Genomic DNA, 26,668 nt, shown 5'->3' on the forward strand with positions numbered 1-26,668 from the left:
TCAACTGAGAATATTTATGTGCTTTGATTAGAAAATTGATTCTGGACTTTTCGCAAGTTATCTGTAACCAGTCAGCCTCTGTGCATATATCTCTATCCAAAACATACTTTGGAACCAGTTCATTTCAATCTGCACATTTTTTTTGACACTTGTGAGTCATTTTCAGTGGCAGATGTCAACTCATAAAGTAACTGAAGTGAGTAAGTACATTTACTCAATTGCTGTGCTTGAAGAGGTAGCCTGCTTTTTTCCCCATGTTGTCATTTTTCTCCCATTTCATTCGAAACAAATATTGTACTTCAATCAAATTCTTCTCTCAGTGGCAGATAAAGGCTTTACCTACAAATAATGATCAATTTTCATTATTATAGAAATGATGAGTGTGAGGCAAAAGAAGTACCTCACACTCATCTACAGCACTAAAATTTGCGCTCTCGTTATCTATATTTCCATATTATATATTCTTTCTTATATTATATCTCAATTGATAAATGACTCTGAAAGAAACTGTTAGTCTTAGTAGGTGTCTAATAATATAAATAATAAAGTTTTGCTTGCAGGACTGTAATTTTCAATGAAGTAATTTCTTACATTTTTATTATTATTTAGTTATTCTATTTTTTTAAATTTCATATTATGATATATTTTTAAATTTTAATTTAATATTTGTAATTTTATTTTTAATCTATTTTAAGATTTTTTCATTAATTCTTTTCTCTTTTTTTTTGCATTTTTGCCTTCATTTGACAAGACAGGGTGTAAGCGTAAAAGGGGGAGAGAGGGGATGATGCCCACACTATTCACTGAGCTACCAGGTGCCATGTTATTTCTACTTTTACTTAAGTAAAACATTTCAGTATTTTCTTATATGAACATAGTAGGCTAGAGGAAGAAATACATAGACATAATGATATAATCGGCAATAAATCAGATAGATATTGTCATAATATTCAGTAGATTTAATATTAAAGATCCACTACTGTATACAAACAGACGTTTGGAATTGTAATGAGTTTGAATTCGAGATACTTGATGAATTCTATCTCATCAGACAATGCATGCAAGGTAAAGTAGAGCTTGATTTAACAAAAAAAAATAAAAAATACATTAAACACCCTGAAGCTCATCAACTTTAAATTTGTCTTCGTCTTCAGCTGAAATCTGGGTACGGACTCATCCACGACCAATTGCTAATAAATCTCCTACACAGGACCTCTGTCCCCCCAGAATCCTAGCAGGTAGGTGGTCTATAGTTCAAGGTTACAGCCAAAGATTTTAATAATAAAACGTTTTCACCTTAGAGCTGACCAGCTGCCCATGTGGACAAAGTGACCTGACCTGGGACAGGGCCCCAATTAACTGGTTGGCCAGGGACCAGGACAGGAGAAGCTACCATATGGAGATGTGACCACACAAACTGAGAAACACTGTAGCAGCAAAGTGTCAGACAACAACGACATACAGAAAGACTGAATAAGGTCAGGTCATGTCATCATGTCCACACCACCCTGAAACAATCTAGTTTTGTCTAAATGCATGGAGCTATAATGAATTGGATCAGGATGGATTAGTAGACAATAATGCTGCGTTAGTTTGGTAACTGGGTGAGACAGTTAGAAACCAAGGCCAAGTCTTGCTGAGCAAAGTGACAATGGTGACATTACAGAAAGTAAAAAAAAAAAAAAGCAAGAATGATGATAATTATCAAGATACAGAGAGCTAATATTAAAAAGGTTTGTGAGACTTTGGGTTGTCCAGACATCAGATTCAAAATTTATGGAGATTATTTTTTCTTTTTCCAATAGCCTTAAGAGGCCAGATCACATTTATGTAAAGGAGCACTCCTTATATGGTTGATTGTGAAGTTGTTGGGTTTTTTTTAAATAAAAAATATTTACCAAGCACAAAACAATTTCCAGCAAATTATCTGAGAATGTGTGTGGTGTATAGACAGATTTAATAGCAGATCACAAAAATGTAATGGCAGTTGTAGATAGTAGAGTAAGGGATGCTACTTATCAGAGGTGTGGACTCCAGACACATGACTTGGACTTGAATCAGACTCAAGCCAACAAATGTAATGACTGTAGATGTAACTTGACAAAATAAAAAAAAAAACCCATTGACTTCAGTTTCAATGATTTCTCTTAGATTGGAGCCTTTTGACTTACTTGATACCTTCCCCCAAATCCAAAAAATTAAAAGTAGCCTATATTATAAAAAATTGTGCCACAAATTCAATCAAGCTACAGGACAGAACCATGAAGAAAGTTATTTAGTGCCAGTTGGAAAAAATTATATCAAAGATAATTTTGTTTACATTAAAAATGATTACACGTGGTCAACAAAAAAAACAAAAAACAAATTGAAGTATGCAAAATGTGTGGGTTCATACAGACAGAGAAGGAAAAAAACTTCCCAGAAATGTGTTTTAAAGGGAAGGGAGGCATACAGACTACATTATTATTGTATTTTATTTTATTTTATACACTGTAAATTGACTGTTGTGTTTGATTGTTTGCAGAGTTTTACACTGGTCTGCTGTGGCAGCTTCACCAGGTGGGGACTTGGGAATTGTCGGATTTGACTCAAGACTTGCCTGTCTTGACTTGAGACTTGTGTACAAAGACTTGAGAATTACTTATGATTTGCAAAACAATGACTTGGTCACACTTCTTGAGCAGGGCCTATATTACACAAAACCAATACTGGCTTGGGCTGGATTATACTTTGCAAATCCATACACCATTTTGGAACTATACATTAAAATCTAAGAAATAGATCCCTGTAACCTTATTTTGGAAATAACTTGAGCTGCTTTTTATAGATTACCTCATAGTGTATGCCTGTTATACTTTGATGCAGGTGCAGTATCAGAACCAACTTTGGTGGGATGTAACAGGTTGCTTTATACATAAGAATAAGTGTATATGACAGTAGTGTGCTTAGATTAATATTTGACAGCAATAATATGTCAAAAAGACTGTTTATTAAACTACAAAATTGTGCAATGTACAGGTAGGCTAGAGTCAGTTAGAGTAATGTTACAGGTTTATTGCATGGAGTTTTTTTACAACCCTGCAACAAATGTTAACACTTACAGTTAACACTGTTATGTGCATTTTACATGACTTTCATTCTTCATTTTTTGATAATTTCAGATGTATCCATGAATATATTTTGGATAGATTGTGTATTTTTGTTTAATCATGAAAGTTCCAGCTCAGCTACCACAAAAAGTCTTAAATACACTGTGTAAACAAAACTGTTACATTCATACTGTTGAGTGCAAACAAAAAATTGCGATTGAAACCCATTCAAACTGCAATGTTTGATCCCACAGCCAACAAAGCATAAAAACATGTATTGTATTATTTCTGAGTGCCATTCTGGGCTTTTGCCTTTACCACCTGATGATGTCTTTTTTTTTAAAAACCATATTTAGCATACAGAGAAAAACATACTATGTCCACCAGATGCACTGTCACAATCAATGTTGATGCAAATCATTGAACATCAACAATAATAATAGCAATCATATAAATAAATAAATAAAAATCTTTACTTTGCATGCAATAAATTGACAATAATTCTTTTTTTAAAAATCCCAAAACATAGTGACACCATGACAAAAAACAAGAAAGTTAATGAATATTTGATCTGATGTTGGCTGAAAAATTAAACATATCAAAAATAAAAAATCATATAATTTTTTAATATTTTTATAGACTAATTTTTATAGCGTTTTTTTGTGCGCAGAGTGATATGAGTGTGAGTAATTGACACTGCACAAAAAAATAATAATGTATAAAAATCAATGTTGCTGCTAATCATTGACATATGCTAGGCTCTGGCATAGTTTTAGATGGGACCCACACAGTAACTAATCCAATGGGTCAGGTGAAATGAAAAACTAATTCAGAATACAAAATCACCACCACAACAAAGTCAAAATGAACTTCTAATCATTTACATTCATGTTTTCGGTCTCGCGGAAGAGGAGCTTTCACAATCTTTTGGGAGCCCACACACAAGCCACAGCCCCGACGTTGCCGTGGCAACGGCCCGCGCCTGAAGGGACTTGTGATTTGTCAAATCAGACTGTAGTTAGGTTCTAATCCGCCCTCTGATTGGTTGTATCTACTGTCGCTCTTAGAACTACAACATGATTGGCTACCTGTAACACTTGTGACCCGCCTCGGTGAATAATCACTTGCAGCTGCACACAAGTCAGAAAAAAGCAAGCGGAGGAGGTACTAGCATAATGTAATGAGCCGAAGCTGGGCTGTTTTGAGGAGTTAAAAGTTGTTTATTTCACTCAACTGTCGGCCGACACTTGGACCTTTGAATTAACTTTGAATTATACAAACTTGTAAGAAATGTAGAGACTTTTTGGCCGCGTTTGTCGTTGCACGATGGAGGAACCTGCGACAAGGCAAGTGGTAAAACCGCAACTCATTAGCTAACTTCACGCACTGTTTGTAGTTCAATATTTTCGGCCTGACAGCTTTTTCTTCTATTATCTTTCAACGCGGAGAGTTGTGTTCAACATACACGGTGCTAAAGTGGAACTATGTCCAAATAGTGCCACTTTAAAATAAAAAATAATATTAATATAACGCTTCACAGAGAGTTGGAGATGTCTCTGTCAGACGGTACCTCGGACGACGATATGCCCTTAACGTTACCCACAGAGGGCAGCCACAGTGGGAGCATCCGAAAGGTGAGAAACCTGGACAAACACACACTCATACACGCTGTATGAAGTTATACACACAGAAAAGATAGGGGAACGGAGATCTCCCAAAGGTCCTGGGCGGCTCCGTATAACCAAGAGTAGGTGACTGCAGGCTACATTATCCCAAAGTACATTCAAGAATAACTCCTGTTAAGGTCCTGTAATTAGATGAAATTAAAGCCACAATAAGAAATCTAAGAGATTTCATCTATGGATACTTGGGGTCAGTTAAATAAAAAACATGAAAGAACCCCTGACTCTCAAGCATGTCCTCTGTAATGTATCACAAGTATCACTATTTTTGTGACAATATCTCATGGATACACAGATGCCAAGTATTGTTTTTTGGTAATGTGAATTCTTAATATTACAAATACAAATCAAACCTTTGGTAACCTAATACAATCTTCAAATCAATTATTTTCTCAGTCCATTCGATATAATTTGCAGCAGTAAAAACAACCAAAGTGAAACAGCCTGAAAGCTTTATCTTAACAAAGATAAAACGTTTATTTTTTTTTTAGTTTTCTTTTGGCGACATAATTTGCAGTTGAAAAAAGGTAATGAATTACAATGTTATTACAATACTCAGTATATTGCAACAGGTTTAGCCTGAACAAATTGGCTTGATTTCTTTAAAAAACATGGGAGGAAGACTGGGTTTATTTTGGACATTTTTCCCCACCTTTTAAATTATTTTTCTTCCCCAAGTCTACTAATTTCTTGCAATTTAATCTGTGATGTTTTCCCTGTGTTTTCACAAGAAAGAAAACCAGTTAACTCTGTGTTCAAAATATTTAATACTTTGATGAAAGCAGATGAAAGATGAAAGCAGCACAGAAAAAGTGATTTTGCCCCAGGTTTCAAAGGGTTAAAAACCAAATAGTATTGTATTCTGACTGAAGTTTTGTGATACTATAGTATCACAGGGCCTCTGGGGATTGCCATGCCTAGCAAATTGAGTGCTTTGAGAGTCCCAGTTCTATATGATTCTTGCTGATGGTTTTTGGTCGATTTTATAAGCTTCAGTGTCATTGTACAAACAAAGCAAATTTACAACACAAATAATCAAATCAAGTAATGAAAAAGAACATTCACAAAAGTATAGCAGCAAAGTGTCTTTCAGCAGTTGGCTGTTTTCTCTGGATAATCCACAAACTTTGCCGTTAATTGTTTTACATTCAGGAAATTGTTATATATATATATATATATATATATATATATATATATATATATATATATATATATATATATATATATATATATATATATATATATATATATATATATATATATATATATATATATATATATATTTTTTCAATGTATATACTTAGATATACTATCTAAGTATTGAAAATTCATACAGTGTATACCAGTGGGAAAACCAGGATGGAGAAATGAATGAATAATAGTGGCCTTAGGCAAAGCACTTGTCATTGCATGGGTGGGTAGAAGACTGTGATAATAGCAGAAATTTATAAGATTACATGTTTGTATCTGTGCTGCTGAAAAACAGCGTTTGTCCTCAGAGAAAGTCACCTGGACAGGGACACTTTTTGACACGGGCTTTATCTGCCTGATGTCAGGCAGCCTCCATCCTCCTGCCCTCCTGATGGTTGAGCAGAGGTGGGAGCTCGGCCAGAATCTTAATCCACACAGGCACTCTGAGGATTACTTGACGTGCGCATGCTAAACAAACACCTTAACTGGGTGAGAGGGAACAAGAAAATATATAAAGTAAAAGAGTGTGAGAAAAGGAGAAACATCCATTTGCTGTACAAGTTGGCTGCGAGAGGGATCGAGAAGGTGATGGAAAGAGCCACAAGGATAAGGATAGGGAGTATTCAGCGTGTTTACAGTACAGCTGCTCCATCTGTCATGTTACTGTACATCTGCTCACCCTTTAAGTGTGAAACAGAGGAGCATTATATGATAGATTGGTGATTTTAGTGAGCAACAATCAGCTGTGCTAGTGTTGTTGGCAAAATGCCGGTTGAAGCAAGATTTAAGACACCTTTAAATCTTGAGACAGATATACAGCTCTGACATATCATAAGTTCCTTTTTCTATTAAATTATATTATCCCTCTTGGGAGACAGTTTCCTCCTGCTGTACCATGCCAGGTTATTACCATGTTTAGCATTCACGAGGCTCTCCCTCCCGAGCACCCACGTCTCTGACACGCTCTTTGACACGCCCATCATTTCTAGCATGCTGTGCTTTCCATCATGGACTTTTTGCTCTGAAGTAAGCCTCTCAGGCAGCTGTCTGTCCAGGTTGCACTGTCCTGCCACTGTTAAAGGTTAACAAACAATATTCTATAGTTTGCTAATGGTTAAAGTTATCGTTAAGGCCATGTGAAAATCTATCAAGAAGGCTGAAGTTTGGACAAAAAGTCCGTAAAGGTTTACTGTTATTTATCCTTGTTTATGTAGAATATGTTTGCTGACAGTGTGGACAAATAGGCTTAAGCAAACAATTCTCACATTACCTAGTAAGAAGATAAACAGGGAGGTTTAGAAAAAGACTAACTGGTTATGTAAAACTTTGAATTTGTAGTGAATGTAGCCCAGTGTGAGAGTCTTTTTGGATGTCTTAAGCCTCTTGCAGACTGTGGGATTTTTGCAGTCTAAGTTTAGTGCAGCTACACTCTGTGACATGGATATTAATAAACTTGGGTACAACATCAAGTTTGTTGTATGCAGGCTGTACAATGACATCACCTGCTGAATCGCAGGCTACAACCTACGTCCCTTGACGTCAATTTACTAGAACAAAACATTGTCGGCGGGTATCATCCAGCTATGCTGTAAAATGTAAACAAACAAATCGAGCCCTTGCTATAGTGGCATTTATGTGTGTCGAAAAAAGTCTGAAGAAGATGAGAAGGAAGAGAATGTGGACGCAGTCGTGGCAGGGAAAAAAGGCCAACTCAGCATGCTAGTTTTGCATTTATTAGCATCTACTAGCATTTAGCATTCACTAGCATTGTGGCGCTGATCAGTGCGTCATTTCATGCTGCTGTTGGTTGGGTAGCAGATGGAGGACAGCTGTCACACAGTGAGATTCTTATCACAAATTTCTGACACTGAACAACCTTCACATCTTCATTATTTATAATAGTCAGATTTGCTGCTGTATTTCATCCCTTCATCAATTCATCAATCCATCACGTGTTTTGACTCCTTAATTTTCTTTATTTTCTCTGCAGGGATGTGATCCGTTCGCCCAGACTCAGCGCAGTAAACTACAGCACCGGCGAGCTCGCATCAACCAGCAGATCAACAAGGAGATGCGCATGAGAGCCGGAGCAGAGAACCTGTTCAGGTGAGGTGCTGGGATGGGGCAGAAGGCTGTCTTTTTTTCTGAATTAAATTAAGTTTCATTGTAGAATCAAAAGAAAACTCCAGGGCACTCTCTTTAAAATGTTAATATGCCTTTACTCTTACAGCATGGTCATTGTTGTTTAATCTGTGGAGGGAATTTCTTGCATTGAACATTTTGAAAATAAGGTGCAACACTACTAGACTGAGCTGGTGACAACACAGTGTCAACTGATTAACTAAAGTTTGTACAAATATGTTACAAATAAGTGGACATTTGTGATGGTGTTGGTATGTCTTTCTTACCTGTATGAAAATGGATATCAAGACTCAATACAAGGGTAAAACATTGTTTAAAGGGGAACTATAACCATTTTCAAAATTCATACATGTTATTCCTGTGGTGTAATACGGTCCAAAATCCAAAAAGTGGAGTGCTAAAATGCAGATTTGTGATGTAATTGGGAGTAACGTCTTGAACTACTCCACAGACGGTGAATGGTGAAAAATGTTGTAGATGACACTGAGAGCAGCCAGGGGAATGTTCTGAGTATATGGGTACTTTTTCTGTTTCAGAGCTTAAAAACACATTGGAATAAAGATCGTGGGGGCTAAAAAACCCCCGAAACAAACCTTTCGGAGCTCCTCAAAATCAGAGTACCACCGATTATCTATGGAGCAGCTCCAGACTTTAAACCCTATGACACAAGTTTGATATTTACTTCCCTGGTTTTTGGATTTCAAAGAGAGAAGCTCATGTTGAACTTTCAGAAACAATGAAAATAAGATAATGGAATTCTTTTTTTAGGTGGTATTCTCCTTTAAGGTATGTGTTTTTTTACACAGTAAGCTATCTAAAGTTGTCAAACGGACACATTGTTCATGACATTTATTTAGATATGAAAGGGCAAACTAAGATCTGATGATAAATGCTTTCTGGTCTCCTCTGTGTTTGGGGGCTTGTGGCTTGTTGGCTTGCTTACATTGGTGGTAGTGTCCTTTGATGGGTAAAGGTCAGAGGTCACTCTAAAACACACACAGACACACACACACAGACACACACACACACACACACACACACACACAGACACACACACCAGCGCAGTGCCACACAGTTTTATAGCTCTGGTTGTCTTCACTGTGTGTGAAAACTAACTTTTGTGTTGTGTTTGTGTCACCTCTGGGTTATTCCATGCCAACTCACCCAGAATCCAGAACTTTTCCCAGTTCATGTCTCAGAATTTCTTGAAAAAAATCATGTTAAAACTTTTATGAAATTCATGGGACGTTCATGGTCCAAATAATGGTGTGCAAAATTTGCTATTTGTAAAATAAATAAATAAACAAATGATGTAGGAGTAATAATACATATTTGATTTTTCTATATATCTGCAAAGGTTAGTACTTCTTTCCCATAAACAAGTTTCAAGGAAACTGGAATAATTCTTCCTGTGAAAACCTACACATAAATTATCAGAAAAAGTGGGGGTTTTGGCTCTCTGGCAAGATCAGTAGCACACTGTTTTTTGTTATGAAGGATGAAATAACCTCTAGATGTGATGGAAGTATATTTATACTACACATAGAAAATTGTTTGCAAGAAATTGGAAACTAGTGGAAATATTAATTTTTGAGAATGACAGCTTCTTCGTCTTGGTAAAAAATGACTTCCAATTCCTGTAACCATTCAGCAACAGCTATTTAAGCTCGACAGATTGACAAATTCCTAACCTTAAGAAGTGTTAAGAGTACAGCTATAGGATTTTGCAGTTTCAACATGTATTTTTTTGAAGTAGTCTATTGCCTATTTTTAGCAGTTTTTCCTGCATTTAAAAACCCATGTACACAAGCTGATTTTGGTGGAAAAATATATTTTAAAAAATCCAAATTCAACACCAGCGAGGATGATCACCCAGCTGAACTGTGCTGGCTTTAGGTTTTAAATCAGTTAGCTGTCATCCACACAGCACACAAGAGTTTTATTGGTGAAGAAATGAGGGAAATGAAAAAAGAAACGGTGGCAGAACATCAAAGTATTCTCTCTGAGAACATTAGCGTCATCTTTATCCCCTCCAGCTTCTCTCCTTGTCTCGGTGCCTTTGCTTTCTCCCTCTGACTGTTTCTCAGGCTTTGCATGCTTCGTATCCACTTGGAGGTCAATCACTACAGAGGCTGAACGTAAACATTTAATACATGTGCATACATTTGTTGGACACTTTTGTTGTGGTAGTTTTGAGAACATATACAGCATGAATAGTCCACTATGGAAAAACTCTGAAAACACACTCCTTTATTCATTAAGATCCAACGTGGGAGTAGAAAGCGGAGGAGCCACTTAATTAAGGCAAAGAGCTACTTTCATCCTCTTTACTTGTATCGAGTCAGAATCTAATAAGAACAACACAGAAAACAACAGTCTCTGTAGTTACAAGACAACCAAGGGCATCCCTCGTTATTATCTCAGGACGTTTGGCTAAAACTTTATAAGCTTCACAAAGATCTTTTTCAGAGATAAATAAATGATAGAGAGCAGGCCTTGAATTACTGTCACTGTTGATTACTCTTTCTCATTTAATCTATAAATTTGAAGGAGTGGTGAAAAATGCCCCTATACATTACCAGATTTCAAGGTGACGTCTTTAAATTGGATCTTTTGTCTAAATAATGGTCCAAAATCCAAAATGAGCTGAGTTGATAGGTTGATCCACTGATTAGTCAATCAATAAAAAATTAATTTACAACTTTTCCTTGCAACCAGTTTACTGCCATCTGTCAAGTACAACACTTACACTTTACCATGCTCTAGCTTTTTAAATGTGATTATTTACTGCTTTTCTATGTCTCTTTTGATATTGAGTAATAGGACTGTGTGATATGACAAAATACTTAATATGAACAAAAGTATTGGGCCACACCTCTTAATCACTGAATTCAGATGTTTCATTCAGTCCCATTGCCACAGGTGTACAAAATCTGGATGAATGGGCAAAAATTCCAACAGACACAATCCAAAATCTTGTAGAAAGCCTTCCCAGAAGAGTGGAAGCTGTTACAGCTGCAAAGGGGGACCAACTCCATATTAATGCATATGGATTTAGAATGGGATGTCATGTCGTCTGACTGATTTGTCTGATTTATTCAATCATAATAAAACTTTATTTAACTTTACTTTAGCAGTACTTTGTTTAACTTCATACTTTACTTTGTTTAATATTATAACAGTATTTTATTAAACTTTATTATAACATCAGTTTATGTAACATTATTTTTTTGCAGTAGCCACTTAATTTGTAACTGTTGTTCATTTAATAATTTTGTATTTTAGTAGTTTACAGTAGTTTAGAGGAGATTCAAGAAAATGAGATTTATTTTGTATCGCGATATACCTATACTAATGATGTCGCAATGTTTTTTTAAAGACATATCGCCCAGCCCTAGTGACTGACAGCAAATTTTTTTACCGATTGATGACATATTACAGACTAAGAAATTAATTGGGAATATCAAGTCATCAAATGAAAATAAGGGTTATTTGCAGCTCTATGTGAAACAGAGAAAAGTGGAAAATCCTTGCATTTATGAGGCTGGAACTTGTTACATGATTGGTGCTTTTTTGTTTGAAAAATGACTTAAAAGATCACTAATTTTTCAAAGTTGTCAGTTACTTTATGTTGATTGATTAATCAACTAATCAGCACTAATGGGCAGACTGGAAAAATTCTGTAAGGGGTACAAATCTCCTTTTATTTTGGATCTTTCTCCCCAACTCCACTTTTGACTGGATTTAGGCTGTTATTCTAAAAGGTGATGACTCAGTTTAGGGGAAATAAAACAAGCGCTCCTGCCCTTTATATTGGGACGATGGGTCACAGAGACAAAGAGGACCCCCCTGCATGCACGCAGGCACGCACGCATGCACGTGCGCGCACACACACACACACACACACACACACACACACAAAGCCTGCCAGCCTGTAATCAGCAGGCTTTGTGTCCGCCTCCCGTCCTGTTCTCATGCAGAGATTCCCAACGGAGCCCCGGCAAGCTCATCCCCCACTTATTTGTCTGGCACTGTCAGACCTTTTTTTTTTTTGTCCTCCCCCTTTCCGGTGAACTGGAATAGTCCACCCACACACACACACACACACACACACACACACACACACACACACACACACACACACACACACACACACACACACACACACACACACACGTCACCAATGTCTCGCTTTCACTTAACTCACTCAACACAAAGTGTTGTGGAATTGGGTCGTGGTATGACTGCTGTTGGGTGGGACATGACGGTGAGGGGGGATGCTAATTGCAGATGAAAGAGGGGTTGTAACTCATCAGGGCTTGTGATTGGCTGATGAAGACGTCATGTTGTGTGCTGCAGAATGGGACACTACCTAGCTTAAACCTGGTTTTCATGTCAGCTATTACAAGAATATCTTATACTTCTAAAAAAAACTTGTTTCCAGTTTCTCCAATACTTCATGTCTTTCAGCCAGTTCATACAGTCAGAGTAAGAGATTTATTTTTGTCCCTTAAAAGCTCCAGTATGTTGTGCGTGCAAGTGGTTGTGTGAGAAGGGGATATTTGGCAGCCCATTTAAAGCTGACTAATCAGATTGCCCTTGGCTTGATCCTAGATATAGGTGTGTGTGTGTGTGTGTGTGTGTGCGTGTGTGTGTGTGTGTGTGTGTGTGTGACTGACTGTGGGACAGCTGAATAGAATGGTGAAGGTAAAGTGGTCTAATTGGACAGATCAACATTATTTACAGAAGCTCAAAGGTGAGCTTTAGTTGTGTGTTTGAGCTGAGTTTGATCATGTGTTAAAGAATAAGCAACTTTCAGTTTCTCCCCCAGTCACTAATTGTAACAACAAATGCCAACAATAGCAAACATGTTTTCCAAAAAAAATCTAAAAAGTTGTTTTAGGAACATGTGGCTCGTAAGATAAGATAAGAAAGCTTACTTTATCCTGAGGGAAATTGTAAAGCAGTTGCAGTACAAGGTAGGAAAGAATGCAAACATATAAAGAGAGAGAAATAGAAGATATCAATAAAGGTGCAAGTATAAAATTATCAATAAGATATCCAAAGACTTTTTCCTTATAGAAACCAGTCATGTTAAAAAATGCACTCGCCCCACATTTTGTCTTACTTTGACTGCCAGCATTTTGTAAAATGATTGAAAAATTGACTGTGTTGATGTTTATCAACATTAGACACTGACAAATGGGAATCTACTCAAAGACAACACTGTGGCAAGGAGCAGATTTAAAGTCAAAATAGTTTAAAAAATGTAAGCAGTGAAGTGAGCTAACAGCACGTGAGAATATCAGGGTTTTCCACACGTTCATTTATTTGTGGCGACATGCTACCATTACAACATCTGCTGCTGTTAGGGGTGGGCGATATGGCAAAAATATCATATTTTTTCAAGGTAGGATCACGATCATGATTTTATCATGATTCTTTTTCATTTTGGATTTTAAGACTATTGTGCATGGTAGTAAACAGTACAATCAAGATAATTTCCCAATTTAAAAAATTGTGTATATAAATAGTGCTTGAAATAGTTAAAACGTAGTATATGTCTGCACCATGTACAGGGTTCCCAACCTTTTTCCCTCAGGGACTTTTATCATCACTGAAGACATATTTTAGGGATGCTTCATATTAAAATAAGATAAAGGTTGAAAATAAGGCAATGTGCCTGTGGCCCCAGGCTGCTAAATCACTACATCTGCCCCTGGTAATAATAATGAGAGCTCAGTGTTAGCGGCTGGACACAGAGCGATGTGCTCTAAATACTTCCATCCAAAGTCTGACTAAACCTGAAACTAACACAAAATAGTATTTAGAAGTCTAAAGAGGTCACTTTCCACCTCTTAATATCTGAATATCTGCTTGGATCTGGGGATGAACATCCCATGTAACCAGTGGAGACTGCGCCGGAGCCGACAGCATTCTGAGCATAGAACTACATCAGATAGAGTGTGTGTGCAGTGTAGCATGACACAACGATCTCTCTGTGAGAGCGGATCGTGGACACATTCTAATTCTTCACGATCTAATATTGCACACCCCTAGCTGCCATGTATAGATTTAACATTTTTGGAGCTAGACTGTTCATGAGGAGATGGAATCTAAACTCTCTTTCAGTGTTTTCATATACACATTTTATTTAGACTGCCTGACCAAAAACATTGATTTGTATCTCTTTATCTGTATTTAGTTTTTCTTCTCCTCCTGGAAGTATATTTATTGAAAAGTCTTCAGTTATTTTGTGAATTCGGTGCTGTTTTGCAAGACTGTACAAATGCTACTAGTCATCCAGTCCTCTTTGTGCTTTAGATACTCACACTCTTGTCATATCATTGAGCTGGTGAAATTTAATTATTGCATAATTAGGGGGTTTCCTGGGCAAGTGTAGATTTTATGTTACCAGGGAAACTCAGTGATGCCTCAGACTTCCAGAAACATTGTGTGCTATTGACCTCAGACCCCCCCCATCAGTGTGAGCTGGCTTTACTCAACACTAAGACACTCCCTGTGTGATTGGAGGAGGAGTAGAGAGACTTGAAGTGAATGAACAGAGGATGATGGAGGAGAGGGTGGAGAAATAGTTGCATAAATTAAAGACCGGCTTTTTTTGTCAGACAAAAGTCTGCTGCTCATTGTGTGTTCAGTGCTGTGCTTACATTTATGACTGCAGATTTACACCTGCAAATGAGTTTTTAAGGTGCATTGTGTTATTTGTCATGCTGAGCTGTGTGAATAATGATGCACAGTGACACAGCATACCTTGATGCAATGTAATACAGCCCTGTGCCAAAGTTTTTTTGTTTTTTTTTGTGCATGGGAATGTTAAGAAAAAGGCCCATTACATAAATGTCAAAGTTTGTTTTTTGTAAATTTGAGATCTTGGGAATTTTTTCATTCTCAATTGAGGGCTCAGTAATGTGAGCAACAGGTGTCATAGAAGAAGAGAGAAGAAGGGAAATGCATATCAGAATCAAAAATCAGGTTTATTGCTAAGTAGGTTTACACGGTGTTTGGTGCATAACAATTTGCAGAAAAGGTCAACATGAAAATAATAAAAATCAACTACTGCAACATTTAAGAAACATAGATCATAACTTCACAATACAATCTGAAAGCAACATTTTAAAAATATGTAGAATATCTGTACATAAAATGAATGAGCTGCTGTGCAGTTTTTTATTTATTTATTTATTTATTTTTTTAGCCCGACCTGACCCGAACCCGCGCTGTAATTTCCCTAAGCTTAAATCAGGTCAGGTGCATGCTTATTTCCTGATTTTCTATTTAAATTAATGAACACTGAGTTCTTACTTTTATTGCATGTGGCATTCAGCTGCCTTGTCTGCTCAGACAAAGTGCTCAGAGCCTTTGCTGCTGGTGCTTTGAATTACCAAACGATACAGTCCAATAGTGTTTCAAGCGCACTCTGGCACTCATAGGGCCTCATTCACTAAAAATATGCATAGAAATGTTCTTAGTCTGCACATAAAATAAGTGAGTCTGCAAAATTACAGTGGGATTCATGACACGTGTGTACCAGCTGATTTTGTTCTTACCTCTGTGCACATGTTGGTGAATCAGAATCATCCTAAACTGGCAGGCTCGTGCCCGCTGTCTGCAATTAGCATACTGCCTCGCCCCAATTTCTCTATACAAGGAAATCTGTTTACCCAGAGTTGTATCATGGAGCAAGCGGTGAAGTTGTGTCTGCGCACACATTAAGGCCACACACACCAGTGTCAGACCATCAGTGAGTTTCTGTAAATGTAATGGCCGTCAGAAACAGCTCATCAGCTGTTTGTCACTCCCAAACACGTTGAAACATGTCAGTCTCTGATGCGCCCTTTGCTGAACTTTCATTGCACTAATATTGGTGGGAGTGGCCATCATTACAGCCAGATTCAAGTCCCATATACTTCACTGTAAACTAGACTAGGCTGTTTTTATTTTAGGAATATTTTCATTATGACAATAATTGATGAGGGTGAAAGGCAGAGGATGAAATAAGTGCCTTTATTGGTAAATTAGTAAATTGGTTTTAGATGTTGTTGTCTATTAAAGCCTTTGTTTAATGAATGTGGTTTGTTGTTCTGCATTCAGTTAAAAGGTGTTTGTCTACATTTTCTAAGACAGCCAGACGGTCATCATTTGTGCGTACGCATGGTCTGAGGCAGTTCTAAACTTATGTGCAAAATATGAACAAATTCAAGTAAGAAAATATTGATGAATCACAGATTTGATCAAGGTCTTTTTTAATTTCCAAATATGTCAACAAACAAAACACAAAAAACACACCATTTGAATAATACCTAACAAACATTGAGAAATAACTAAATACCACAATTAATAATAATAATATTAATTATAATAATAATATATAATAATCACTCAGTGAAACTGGTAGCTGAATCACAGATTTGTGCGTAAAACTTGAGTACGCATGGTTTAAGCACAGATTTGTGTACGCACTGTTTGTGAATGAGGCCCAAAGCGACTATTTAGGAGCACACCCCTTGTCACAAATGATTGTCACTATGCTGAGAAAACTTCAGTTGATCTATCTACCTATGCAAGTTTTGGTGTGAAAGTATTTTAAAAAAATCAATTCACATTTTTAAGCACAAATTCGACTCATTAACGAAATCTTACAAGCCACTGTTTGTCTAGACATGCCGCAGCTGACAGGCAGCTGTGATGCGCCTGACATGCGCTGCTCATGCAAGCAGTGAAGATGTTCTAACCTGGTAACATGGATGCCGCTGCTAAATGCTTTGTGTTGAGGTGATATTTCAGGCTTGGAGTACTGAAGTGGTACGAAAACTCATGTAACAAAGCCACTGTGGTCTTCAGTGACGCACCGGATCAAAGTGCACCATAGAATTTTTTATTTTTTTAATCTATCTATCTATCTATATATCTATCTATCTGTATATATGTATATATGAATTGATTTTAATGTATTATTATTGTTCTTCTCAATAAATCGATTAATAATAAGTCTATGGTCACAGATTCCCAAGGCACAAGTTTTGACATCCTCAAATGTTGTTTTGACTGACCAACATACCAAAACCCAGAGATATTTAATTTCTAATGATAGAGAAGAAAGCAGCAAACCTCCAGGTTCTGCTAAGAGCTGTTAAACAGAATGGCCTAATTTAAGGATATTTGATTCATGGAATGTGTGTAGTTTGGGAGGACACGTCTCTTGCTTAATAGCGAGGACTAAGATTTGCATGTTGTCTTGGAGTGAACTCATGATAACTCCTTTCTTCCTCCCTGATATCCAGAATGGAAGACTGTCTTAATTGTTGATAATCTGATCTGTGTGTTAATTTCTGCAGGGCGACGACCAACAACAAGGTGAAGGAGACGGTGGCTCTGGAGCTCAGCTTCGTCAACTCCAACCTGCAGCTGCTTAAAGAGGAGCTGGAGGAGCTCAACAGCAACATGGAGGTCTACCAAACAGACAGGTAGGCAGCTCACACACACACACACACACACACACTCACACTCAGAGCCATGGCCCATTTATTATTTGCTCCATGAATTCCAGTTCACTCTCATTAGTGTAATGAGAATTATAATTGGAGAAAACAAGCATCCATTACATTTTTGTGTTGGCACTGCACTGTGTGTGTCTGCTCCTGTACTTCTGTATTTGTGGGGACCAATTTATGTTGTAGACCTGGAAAAGTAGGGCAATTTAATAAGCAAGGACATTTTCTGTGTTCTTCTAAGGGCCAGGATTTTGTTTCGGTTAGGATTAGGTATCAGTCAATTTTATGGGAGAGGGAATTGCGTCAGTGAGGGTCCTCATAAGTGTAGAAGCACAGATGTGTGTGTGTGTGTGCAGTCCTTCACAGCCAGGAGATTTTTCCCTCTGCAGCCCGGGGTCATGGAAAGGATAAATCCCCTGATTAGAGTGTCATTAATGGCCCTGTGGCGTGTGTGCGTGTTGTGGTTCATTGTGAATGGTAGGGGGGGACTGTGGTGGGTGTCAGGGGCGTAAGGGTTAATACGCGGCTTTAGCTCTGCTTATTAGCAGGATGAAGCACTGAGCTAGGTTTGAAGACTAGCAGATGGCAATGCTGACTTGACCGTGACTGTAACCTGCTGCACTGTGTGATTGCATGTTGGTGTTTACATGGGGGTATTTACATGTGGGTGGTTATATATAACGTGTGAAAGTATACACACACACACATGCTGTGTTCATGTCTTTTCACAGTGAGGCTATCAACGTTCCCATGATCCCACTTGGATTAAAAGAAACCAAAGAGGTGGACTTCACAGTTTCCATCCAGGTACAGACAACATCTCATACTCATATTATATAAAACATATAAATGATGAAACCTAGAAGTCTGAGTGACACAGTGAATATTGTATTTAAAATGTTAAAAGAAGGTTAGAGGAGGAACAGTATTATCCTTTTTTTAAAAAAAAATTTTTTGCAAGCATTGTTTCAGCTTTGACAGTTAGAACAACTAATGTCAAATTAATTAATTGAATTAAATTATGACAAATATAGAATTAGCCCCACTTCCAAAATAATTACATTAGCATATAGTCACTAAGGACGCGCTTAATGGCGTCCTCCCTGCCATGCAGCCCACGCCTGCCCCAGGCCCAGCCTGTGCCTGCACAGTGGTGTCAGGAGAAAGAAAGAAAGGCTCTAAGTTGGCAACACTGATTTAAACTAGTGTGAAAAATGTTTGTCCTATATGTTTGTTGAAAAGCAGTGTCAAGTTCTCTGCAATAAGTTGAAATATGAGAGAATAGCTCATTTAATTCAATTTTATTTTTAAATCCCACCCTCACAGTGACTAAGCAAAAACTACAGTACAGTATATGACAAAATTATAAATAGGAAAGAGAGAGTGAGAGAGGGCTAGAGGTGCACAGAAACAATAATAGTAATAATAACATTACATATAATAATAGTAATAGACATAAAAATTACTAAAAATAATTTATAATAGCATGTTATATTACATGCAAATATTGTAGTTCATATATATGACAATAACAATCATATGTGTATAATAATAGTGTAGATATGTCGTCATGTAACTGTCTGTGTCCCCTCACAGGACTTCATCTGTGAGCACTATGGAGAGGACAGCTCACTCTATGGCAAGGAGATCAAAGAGCTTATGGAGCTCAGACAGGTTAATAAATACACTTATACAACTTCATACAAAACAAATCTTGATGTAGTTTAATATTGAATCTGTTTTTTATTAAGGGGGTTGTTGAAAGCCAGTCTGGACCTTTTGTCAAAGATAGGAAAACTGGGGAAAGAATAATAAATGGTCTGACTTATTCATGTCATAAACTTGCAGTCTCTGTGAAGTCTTGTCTGACATTAGATGTATATTTATGTGCGTTGTTGTTTGGGCCAGGCCATGCGTACACCCAGCCGTAACCAGGCGGGTCTGGAGCTGCTGATGGAGTATTACAACCAGCTGTACTACCTGGATCAGCGCTTCTTTCCTCTTCACAGGAACCTGGGTGTGCACTTCCACTGGTAGGACAGGAGCACATTCCTCTATCTATCTATCTATCTATCTATCTATCTATCTATCTATCTATCTATCTATCTATCTATCTATCTATCTATCTATCTATCTATCTATCTATCTATCTATCTATCTATCTATCTGTCTGTCACTCTGTCAGTCAGATAGAAACTGATGCCTTTACAATATAGGGGTCAACAGATAATCAGCTTGGCTGATTATTGGGCCGATATTTGGCATTTTGCAGATTATCTGTATCAGCATTTTATTTTAATGATCACTGATTAAATTAATTAAAACGTGCAAAGAAAGTGTCAGCATGGGAGGAACTTTTACTTTATAAAATCTCAGCCAGTTATTTTTATTTATTCTTTTTTTTTTTTTAATTTTGACTTTATTAAAAAAATACTCTATATGATGTTGAAAGTTTCAGTTTTCGTAAAGGCATTTAAACAAATTTTTGTGTTGGAGTTTGTTATCTTCCAAATTCCAAATATTGAAAGACAGATTTCTGTTTTTATTGTAAATGCATATTGGTTCCAAATATCGGTGATCGGTGTTATTAATTACTAATCATTAGTATCAGTATTAGCCCTAAAAAAAACATTTTCGGTCGACCCCTAATATTTATGGCTACTTTTGCAAAGCTTTTTTGTTCATCTTCTCTCATCAGAATGTTGCACTTGCTTTTGGACCAGTCCGTAAATTTTGTGTCAGTTGAACACGAATGTCTTAAAGTACTGATGCTGCTTCCCAGACTGCAATGTGCCATGACGTCATTGCCTGTTCTCTGTAACTTTTGTGACATGCTATCATATGCCATACTATACTTTGACTTCTTAAATGCGATACTACACTATGCATCCTTCATGCATTCATACATTTAACAGTATGACATTGTGGCATTTTTATGACTTTTTTGAATGATATATAGTAATTTTTATATGCATACTATACTATGATATTGTATTTCATATCAGATGTAAGAGATTGCAGAGATGATCGATACTATGCACCTTTCCAATTACTGTATATATGGACTGATTGAGAGGACAATTATGACACACAAACATAATGCATAAAGTAATTTTATTCCTCCTTTTCTGTCCCTCAGGTACGACTCTCTGACAGGCGTCCCGTCATGTCAGCGCACGCTGGCCTTTGAGAAAGGAAGTGTGCTGTTCAACATCGGTGCACTGTACACACAGATTGGAGCACGGCAGGACCGCTCTGCAACAGCTGGCATAGACCTAGCTATAGATGCCTTTCAGAGAGCTGCAGGTAAAGAAACCGCACATACTTGTAACCATATTCCCTTGTTGGGACTCCACAATTGGATCAGGATGTCATAAAAGAACATTGTTGTGCACAAAAACAGCTAAATAAATGATAAATCAATAAATTGATTGATTAACAATAATAAAATTATTTAGTTTTCCATATTTGTTTCTTAATTTTCATTTTTGTTGTGTTTTTCCGCTTTTAGGTGCATTTAATTACCTTAAAGAGAATTTCTCCAATGCACCTAGTCTGGATATGAGTGGTCCGTCGCTCTGCATGCTGGTACGTCTGATGGTTGCCCAGGTGCAGGAGTGTGTGTTTGAGCGTGTCACACTCACCACACAAGACACACACTTTACTTCTCAACTCCGCCTGGCACAAGAGGCTGCAAGGGTGAGTTAACATGTCTCTGGTTGTGCTGTGTCATTACTGTTGATATCTTTTAATTCTCACTCTGTATGTGTGTGTTTCTTGTAGGTGTCAGACGTTTACTTGTTAGTGCAGCAGACCATGACGCAGCCTCTGATGAAGGACTACGTGCCATTTTCATGGGCGTCCATGGTTCAGGTCAAATCTGAACACTTCCGCGCCCTCTCACACTACTACGCTGCTGTTGCACTCTGCGATCACACATGTAAGTTGCACCAAAGCACACTTTAATTTGAATTAAATTTCAGTTAATTTCAGATAGAAGAGTGCAATAAAGTAAGAGATAAATTGTCATAGTCAAGTCATAGTATGGTATGTTGTAAAATGTCATACTATAGTAAATTGTCTAAACTTGAATGAAAAAGTCATGTTATGGTATGTTGTCAAAAATAGTTTAACATATTCCTTTCTAAGACCGCAGTCACGCTTTAAGATTATTAAGACCTTTCATGAGAGAGAAATTTAAAAACTACGTAGTATAGTATGTCCTCCGAAATAGCAAAAAAAGTCATAGTATTGTTTGTCATTCAAATTAGCATGAAAGTATCATATTATAGTGTGCCCTCAAGAATAGCATAAAAAGTCATTGTAATACGTCATAGCATAGAATGTTGCAAAAACGGCCGAAAACACCATAATATAGCTTGTCGAAAGAAAAGACTTGAAATGCCACACGATTGTATGGAGAAAATTGTCAAAATATGACAGTCCAAACAACACCTGAAAACCACATGAAATAGTGTGCAGAGACAGGTCATAGCATAGAATGTTGTAAAAATGGCCAAAACCACCATTTTTTCCTCCTAACAACAGCTGAAAACCGCCTAAAATAGCGTGCCGAGACACACAATAGCATAGAATGTTGCAAAAACACCATGATATAGCATGTCAAAAAAAGGATTAAAAATGCCATGCTATAGTATGGCGAAAAATGTCAAAAAATGACACCTCCCAAACACACCTGAAAACCGCCTAACATAGCATGCCGGGACATATAATATAGCATATCAAAAAAAACAAATGAAAAGTGCCATACTAAAGTATGGCAAAAAATGGCAAAGAACAACATGTCCTAAAAACAGATGAAAACAGCTGAAAACCAGCTAAAATAGCGTGCGGACACACACCATATTATAGTTGTTGCAAAAACTCATTAATATAGCATGTTGAAAAAATGAACGAAAATGCCATACTATAGTATGGCAAAAAATGTCAAAATTTAATACGTCCCAAATACGGCTGAAAAAAGCTGAAAAACGCCTAAAATCGAGACACGTCATAGCATTGAATGTTGTAAAAACGATCAAAAACACCATAATATAGCGTGTCGAAAAAATTACAGAACATGCCATATTATAGTATAATGAAAAATGTCATAATATGACATGTCCAAAAAACAGCTGAAAACGGCTTAAAATAGCATGCAGAGACACACAATAGCATAGAATGTTGCAGAAACGCCATGATATAGCATATCGAAAAAACAATCGAAAATGCCATGCTATAGTATGGAGCAAAATGTCAAAAAATGACACCTCCCACAAACAGCTGAAAAAAACGCCTAACATTGCATGCCAGAACATACCATTGCATTGAATGTTGCAAAAACGGCTCATAACACTGTAATATTGCATTTAAAAAACAAAACAAAACAAAAAATGCCATACTTTAGTATGGCAAAAATGGCAAGGAATGACATGTCTCAAAAAAAGATGAAAACAGCTGAAAACAGCTGAGAACCAGCTAAAATAGTGTGCGGAGACACACCATATTATAAAATGTTGCAAAAACACCATAATATAACATGTTGAAAAAACAACCAAAAATGCCATATTATAGTATGGCAAAAAATGTCAAAATATGATATGTCCTAAAAACAGAGACATGTCATAGCATAGAATGTTGCAAAAATGGCCAAAAACGCCATAATATATCATGTAAAAAAAAAAAGACGGAAAATTCCATACTATAGTATGGCGAAAAATGTCAAATATGACACCTCCCAAAAACAGCTGAAAACAGCCTAAAATCTGAGACACACAATAGCATAAAATGGCCAAAAACACCATAATATATCATGTCAAAAAAAGATCGAAAATGCCATGCTATAGTATGGTGAAAATTTTGATAATATAATAACAGCTGAAAACCTCCTAAAATAGCGTGCTGAGACACACTATATGATACAATGTTGCAAAAACACCATAATACAGCATGTCCAAAAAACAGCTGAAAATGCCATACTTTGTATGGCAAAAAATGTCAAAATATGATATGTCCCAAAAACAGAGACACGTCGGCATAGAATGTTGCAAAAATGGCCAAAAACCATAATATGGCATTTTAAAAAAACAAACAAAAAATGCTATAATATATATGGCAAAAAATGGCAAAGAATGACGTCCCAAAAACAGATGAAAACAGCTGAAATCCGGCTAAAATAGCGTGCAGAGACACACCATGTTATAGAATGTTGAAAAAACACCATAATATAGGATGTTGAAAAAAACGACTGAAATCCCATACTATGTATGATAAAAGTGTCAAAATATGACATGTCCCAAAACCAGCTGAAAAGCGCTTAAATAGCATGCCGGAACACACCATAGCACAGAATGATGCGAAAATGGCCAAAAACACCATAATATATCATGTCAAAAAAATGATGGAAAATCCCATACTATAGTATGACGAAAAATGTCAAAATATGCGATGTCCAAAAAACAGCAGAAAACCCAGTAAAATAGCGTGTCGAGACACGTCATGTCATAGAATGTTGCAAAAACGGCCAAAAACACCATAATATAGCATGTTGAAAAAATGACAGGATACATCATAGTATGGTACGTCTTTTTTTGTTTCCAAGTTTTATTGCTATTTACAAGAACAACTGAAAATCAGACAATGCCACAACAGTTCGCACCTTATGCAACCCAAAATGCTCTTTCAAAAAGCTAGTTAGAGAACTAACAAGGAATACATACATAACACATATAAATACAATACATATAAACATAGAAGCAAACAAAACAAAACAAAACAAAAAAGATACATACAAATTAAAGTCACCAAAGGCGGTCTTACAGATTGTGAACTTTCATCTAAAAAATGAACATATGTACGTGGGTCTAACTGCATGCATTATCAAGGTAGAGCACTCTAATGTGGTTTCTATTTCATCTGTTCTCTTTAGGACATGGTTGCTAAGAGGGAAGACCATATTGAATTATACTCATCTACTGAATCTATATTCACATAACTTATTTTTTCGAGTTTAGCTATTTTCAACATCGCATCTGTCCAATCTTGAATATGTAGAGCACTGCTGTCTCTCTACTTACAAAAAAATCCACCTTTTGGTAACAACAAAAGCTACCAACATCCACTTATTATGTTGTGGGTTAGACAATCATGACAGGGTCAGGCTGCATAGAAACTTTGATCACAGCACCAATTGTCTTAATAACGTCAGACCAAAACTTTGGACGGTAGTACATTCCCATAACATATATAGATGGGACCCTTTGCTAGACAGGCATTTCCAAAAAGTGCTATCAGATCTTATCCCAACCCTCCACATCTTATTGGGAGTCCAGTGATACCTATGTAAGACATTTTTGGAGACAGAGTGAACTCCTCTCCAAACCTCAATCCCTTTCTTCATTTTTTATATCCTATTTAAAAGTCTGAGGCCCAAACCCTTTACACAGCTGGAAAGTTCTATGATATTTTAAATATAACTTCTTTATAAAGGATTTTTGTTTTTAGTTGAAAAATATCTCTAGCAAGTAAACATTTATCCCAGTAGGAGACTTAAGGTGGTTCTTTTGCCTGATCCTTGAAGCAGTAACTGTCATAGTATATTATGTTGAAAAACATCAAAATATGATGTATTCAAAAAGACAGCTTAAAACCACATAGTATGGCAGGTCAAGACACTTCAAAGCATAGAATGTTGCAAAAATGGCCAAGCACACCATACTATATAGTATGGCGAAAAAATGTAAAAATATGACATGTCCCAAAAACAGCTGAAAACCGCCTAAAATAGCGTGCCGAGACACACCATAACGTAGAATGTTGCAAAAATGGACAAAAACACCAAAATATGGCATGTTGAAGAAATGGTCAAAAATGCCATACTTCAGTATGGCCAAAAATATCAAAATAAGACACGTCCCAAAAGCAGCTGGAAACCGCCTAAAATAATGTGCTGAGACAAGTCATAGCATAAGATGTTGCAAAAATGGCCAAAAACACCATAATATAGCATGTCAAAAAAACTGAAAATGCCATACTATAGCATGATGAAAAATGTCAAAATATGACACCTCCCAAAAACAGCTGAAATCAGCTAAAAACGGCCCCAAATAGTGTGCCAAGACTCAACATAGCATAGAATGTTGCAAAAACACCATGATATAGCATGTTGAAAAGACGATCGAAAATGCCATGCTCTAGTATGGCGAAAAATGTCAAAAAATGACACCTCCCAAAAACAGCTGAAAACCGCCTAACATAGCATGCCGGGACATACCATAGCATAGAATGTTGCAAAAATGGCTCAGAACACCATAATATAGCATATCAAAAAAACAAACCAAAAATGTCATACTACAGTATGGCCAAAGATGGCAAAGAACGACATATCTCAAAAACAGATGAAAACAGCTGAAAACTGGCTAAAAAAGCATACAGAGACACACCATATTATAGAATTTTGCAAAAACACCATAATATAGCATGTTAATAAAACAACCAAAAAGGCCATACTTTAGTATGGCCAAAAATGTCAAAAAATAGCATGCAGAGACAGGTCATAGCATAGAGTGTTGCAAAAACGGCCAAAAACACCATAATATAGCATGTTGAAGAAATGTTAAAAAATGCCATACTTTAGTATGGCCAAAAATGTCAAAATATGATGTGTCTCAAAAACAGCTGAAAACCGCCTAAAATAGCATGCCGAGACAGGTCATAAAATAGAATATTGTAAAACTGGGCAAAAACACCATTATATAGCATGTCGAAAAGAAAGACTGAAAATGCCATACTATAGAATGACAAAAAATGTCAATATATGACTTCCAAAAAACAGCTGAAACTGCTTAAAGCAGCGTGCAGAGACTCACCATAGCACAGAATGTTGCATAAACGGCTCAGAACACCATAATATAGCATATCAAAAAAACACACCAAAAATGCCATACTATAGTATGGAAAAAAAATGGCAAAGAACGACATATCCCAAAAACAGATGAAAACAGCTGAAAACCAGCTAAAATAGCGTGCTGACACACAACATAGCATAGAA

At 36.8% G+C, this 26,668-nt stretch overlaps 1 protein-coding gene across 2 annotated transcripts in view; it reads left to right on the top strand.

Moving 5' to 3' along the window:
* Positions 1-4,213: 4,213 nt before the first annotated feature.
* Positions 4,214-26,668, top strand: part of rhpn1 (rhophilin, Rho GTPase binding protein 1) — a 31,218-nt gene continuing 8,763 nt past the window's right edge. For both annotated transcript variants that reach the window (XM_088077423.1, XM_088077424.1), the window contains exons 1-9: positions 4,214-4,723; positions 7,953-8,068; positions 17,464-17,592; positions 18,351-18,426; positions 19,216-19,293; positions 19,528-19,652; positions 20,759-20,925; positions 21,131-21,318; positions 21,403-21,559. In XM_088077423.1, the coding sequence (XP_087933549.1) occupies positions 4,640-4,723; positions 7,953-8,068; positions 17,464-17,592; positions 18,351-18,426; positions 19,216-19,293; positions 19,528-19,652; positions 20,759-20,925; positions 21,131-21,318; positions 21,403-21,559 (1,120 nt within the window). In that variant the 5' untranslated portion in view covers positions 4,214-4,639. The remainder of the gene's footprint in view (positions 4,724-7,952; positions 8,069-17,463; positions 17,593-18,350; positions 18,427-19,215; positions 19,294-19,527; positions 19,653-20,758; positions 20,926-21,130; positions 21,319-21,402; positions 21,560-26,668) is intronic.

The sequence above is a fragment of the Plectropomus leopardus genome, chromosome 5 (assembly GCF_026936395.1).
Source record: "Plectropomus leopardus strain MGB_pleo_1.0 chromosome 5, ASM2693639v1, whole genome shotgun sequence".
Lineage (NCBI taxonomy): Eukaryota > Metazoa > Chordata > Actinopteri > Perciformes > Serranidae > Plectropomus > Plectropomus leopardus.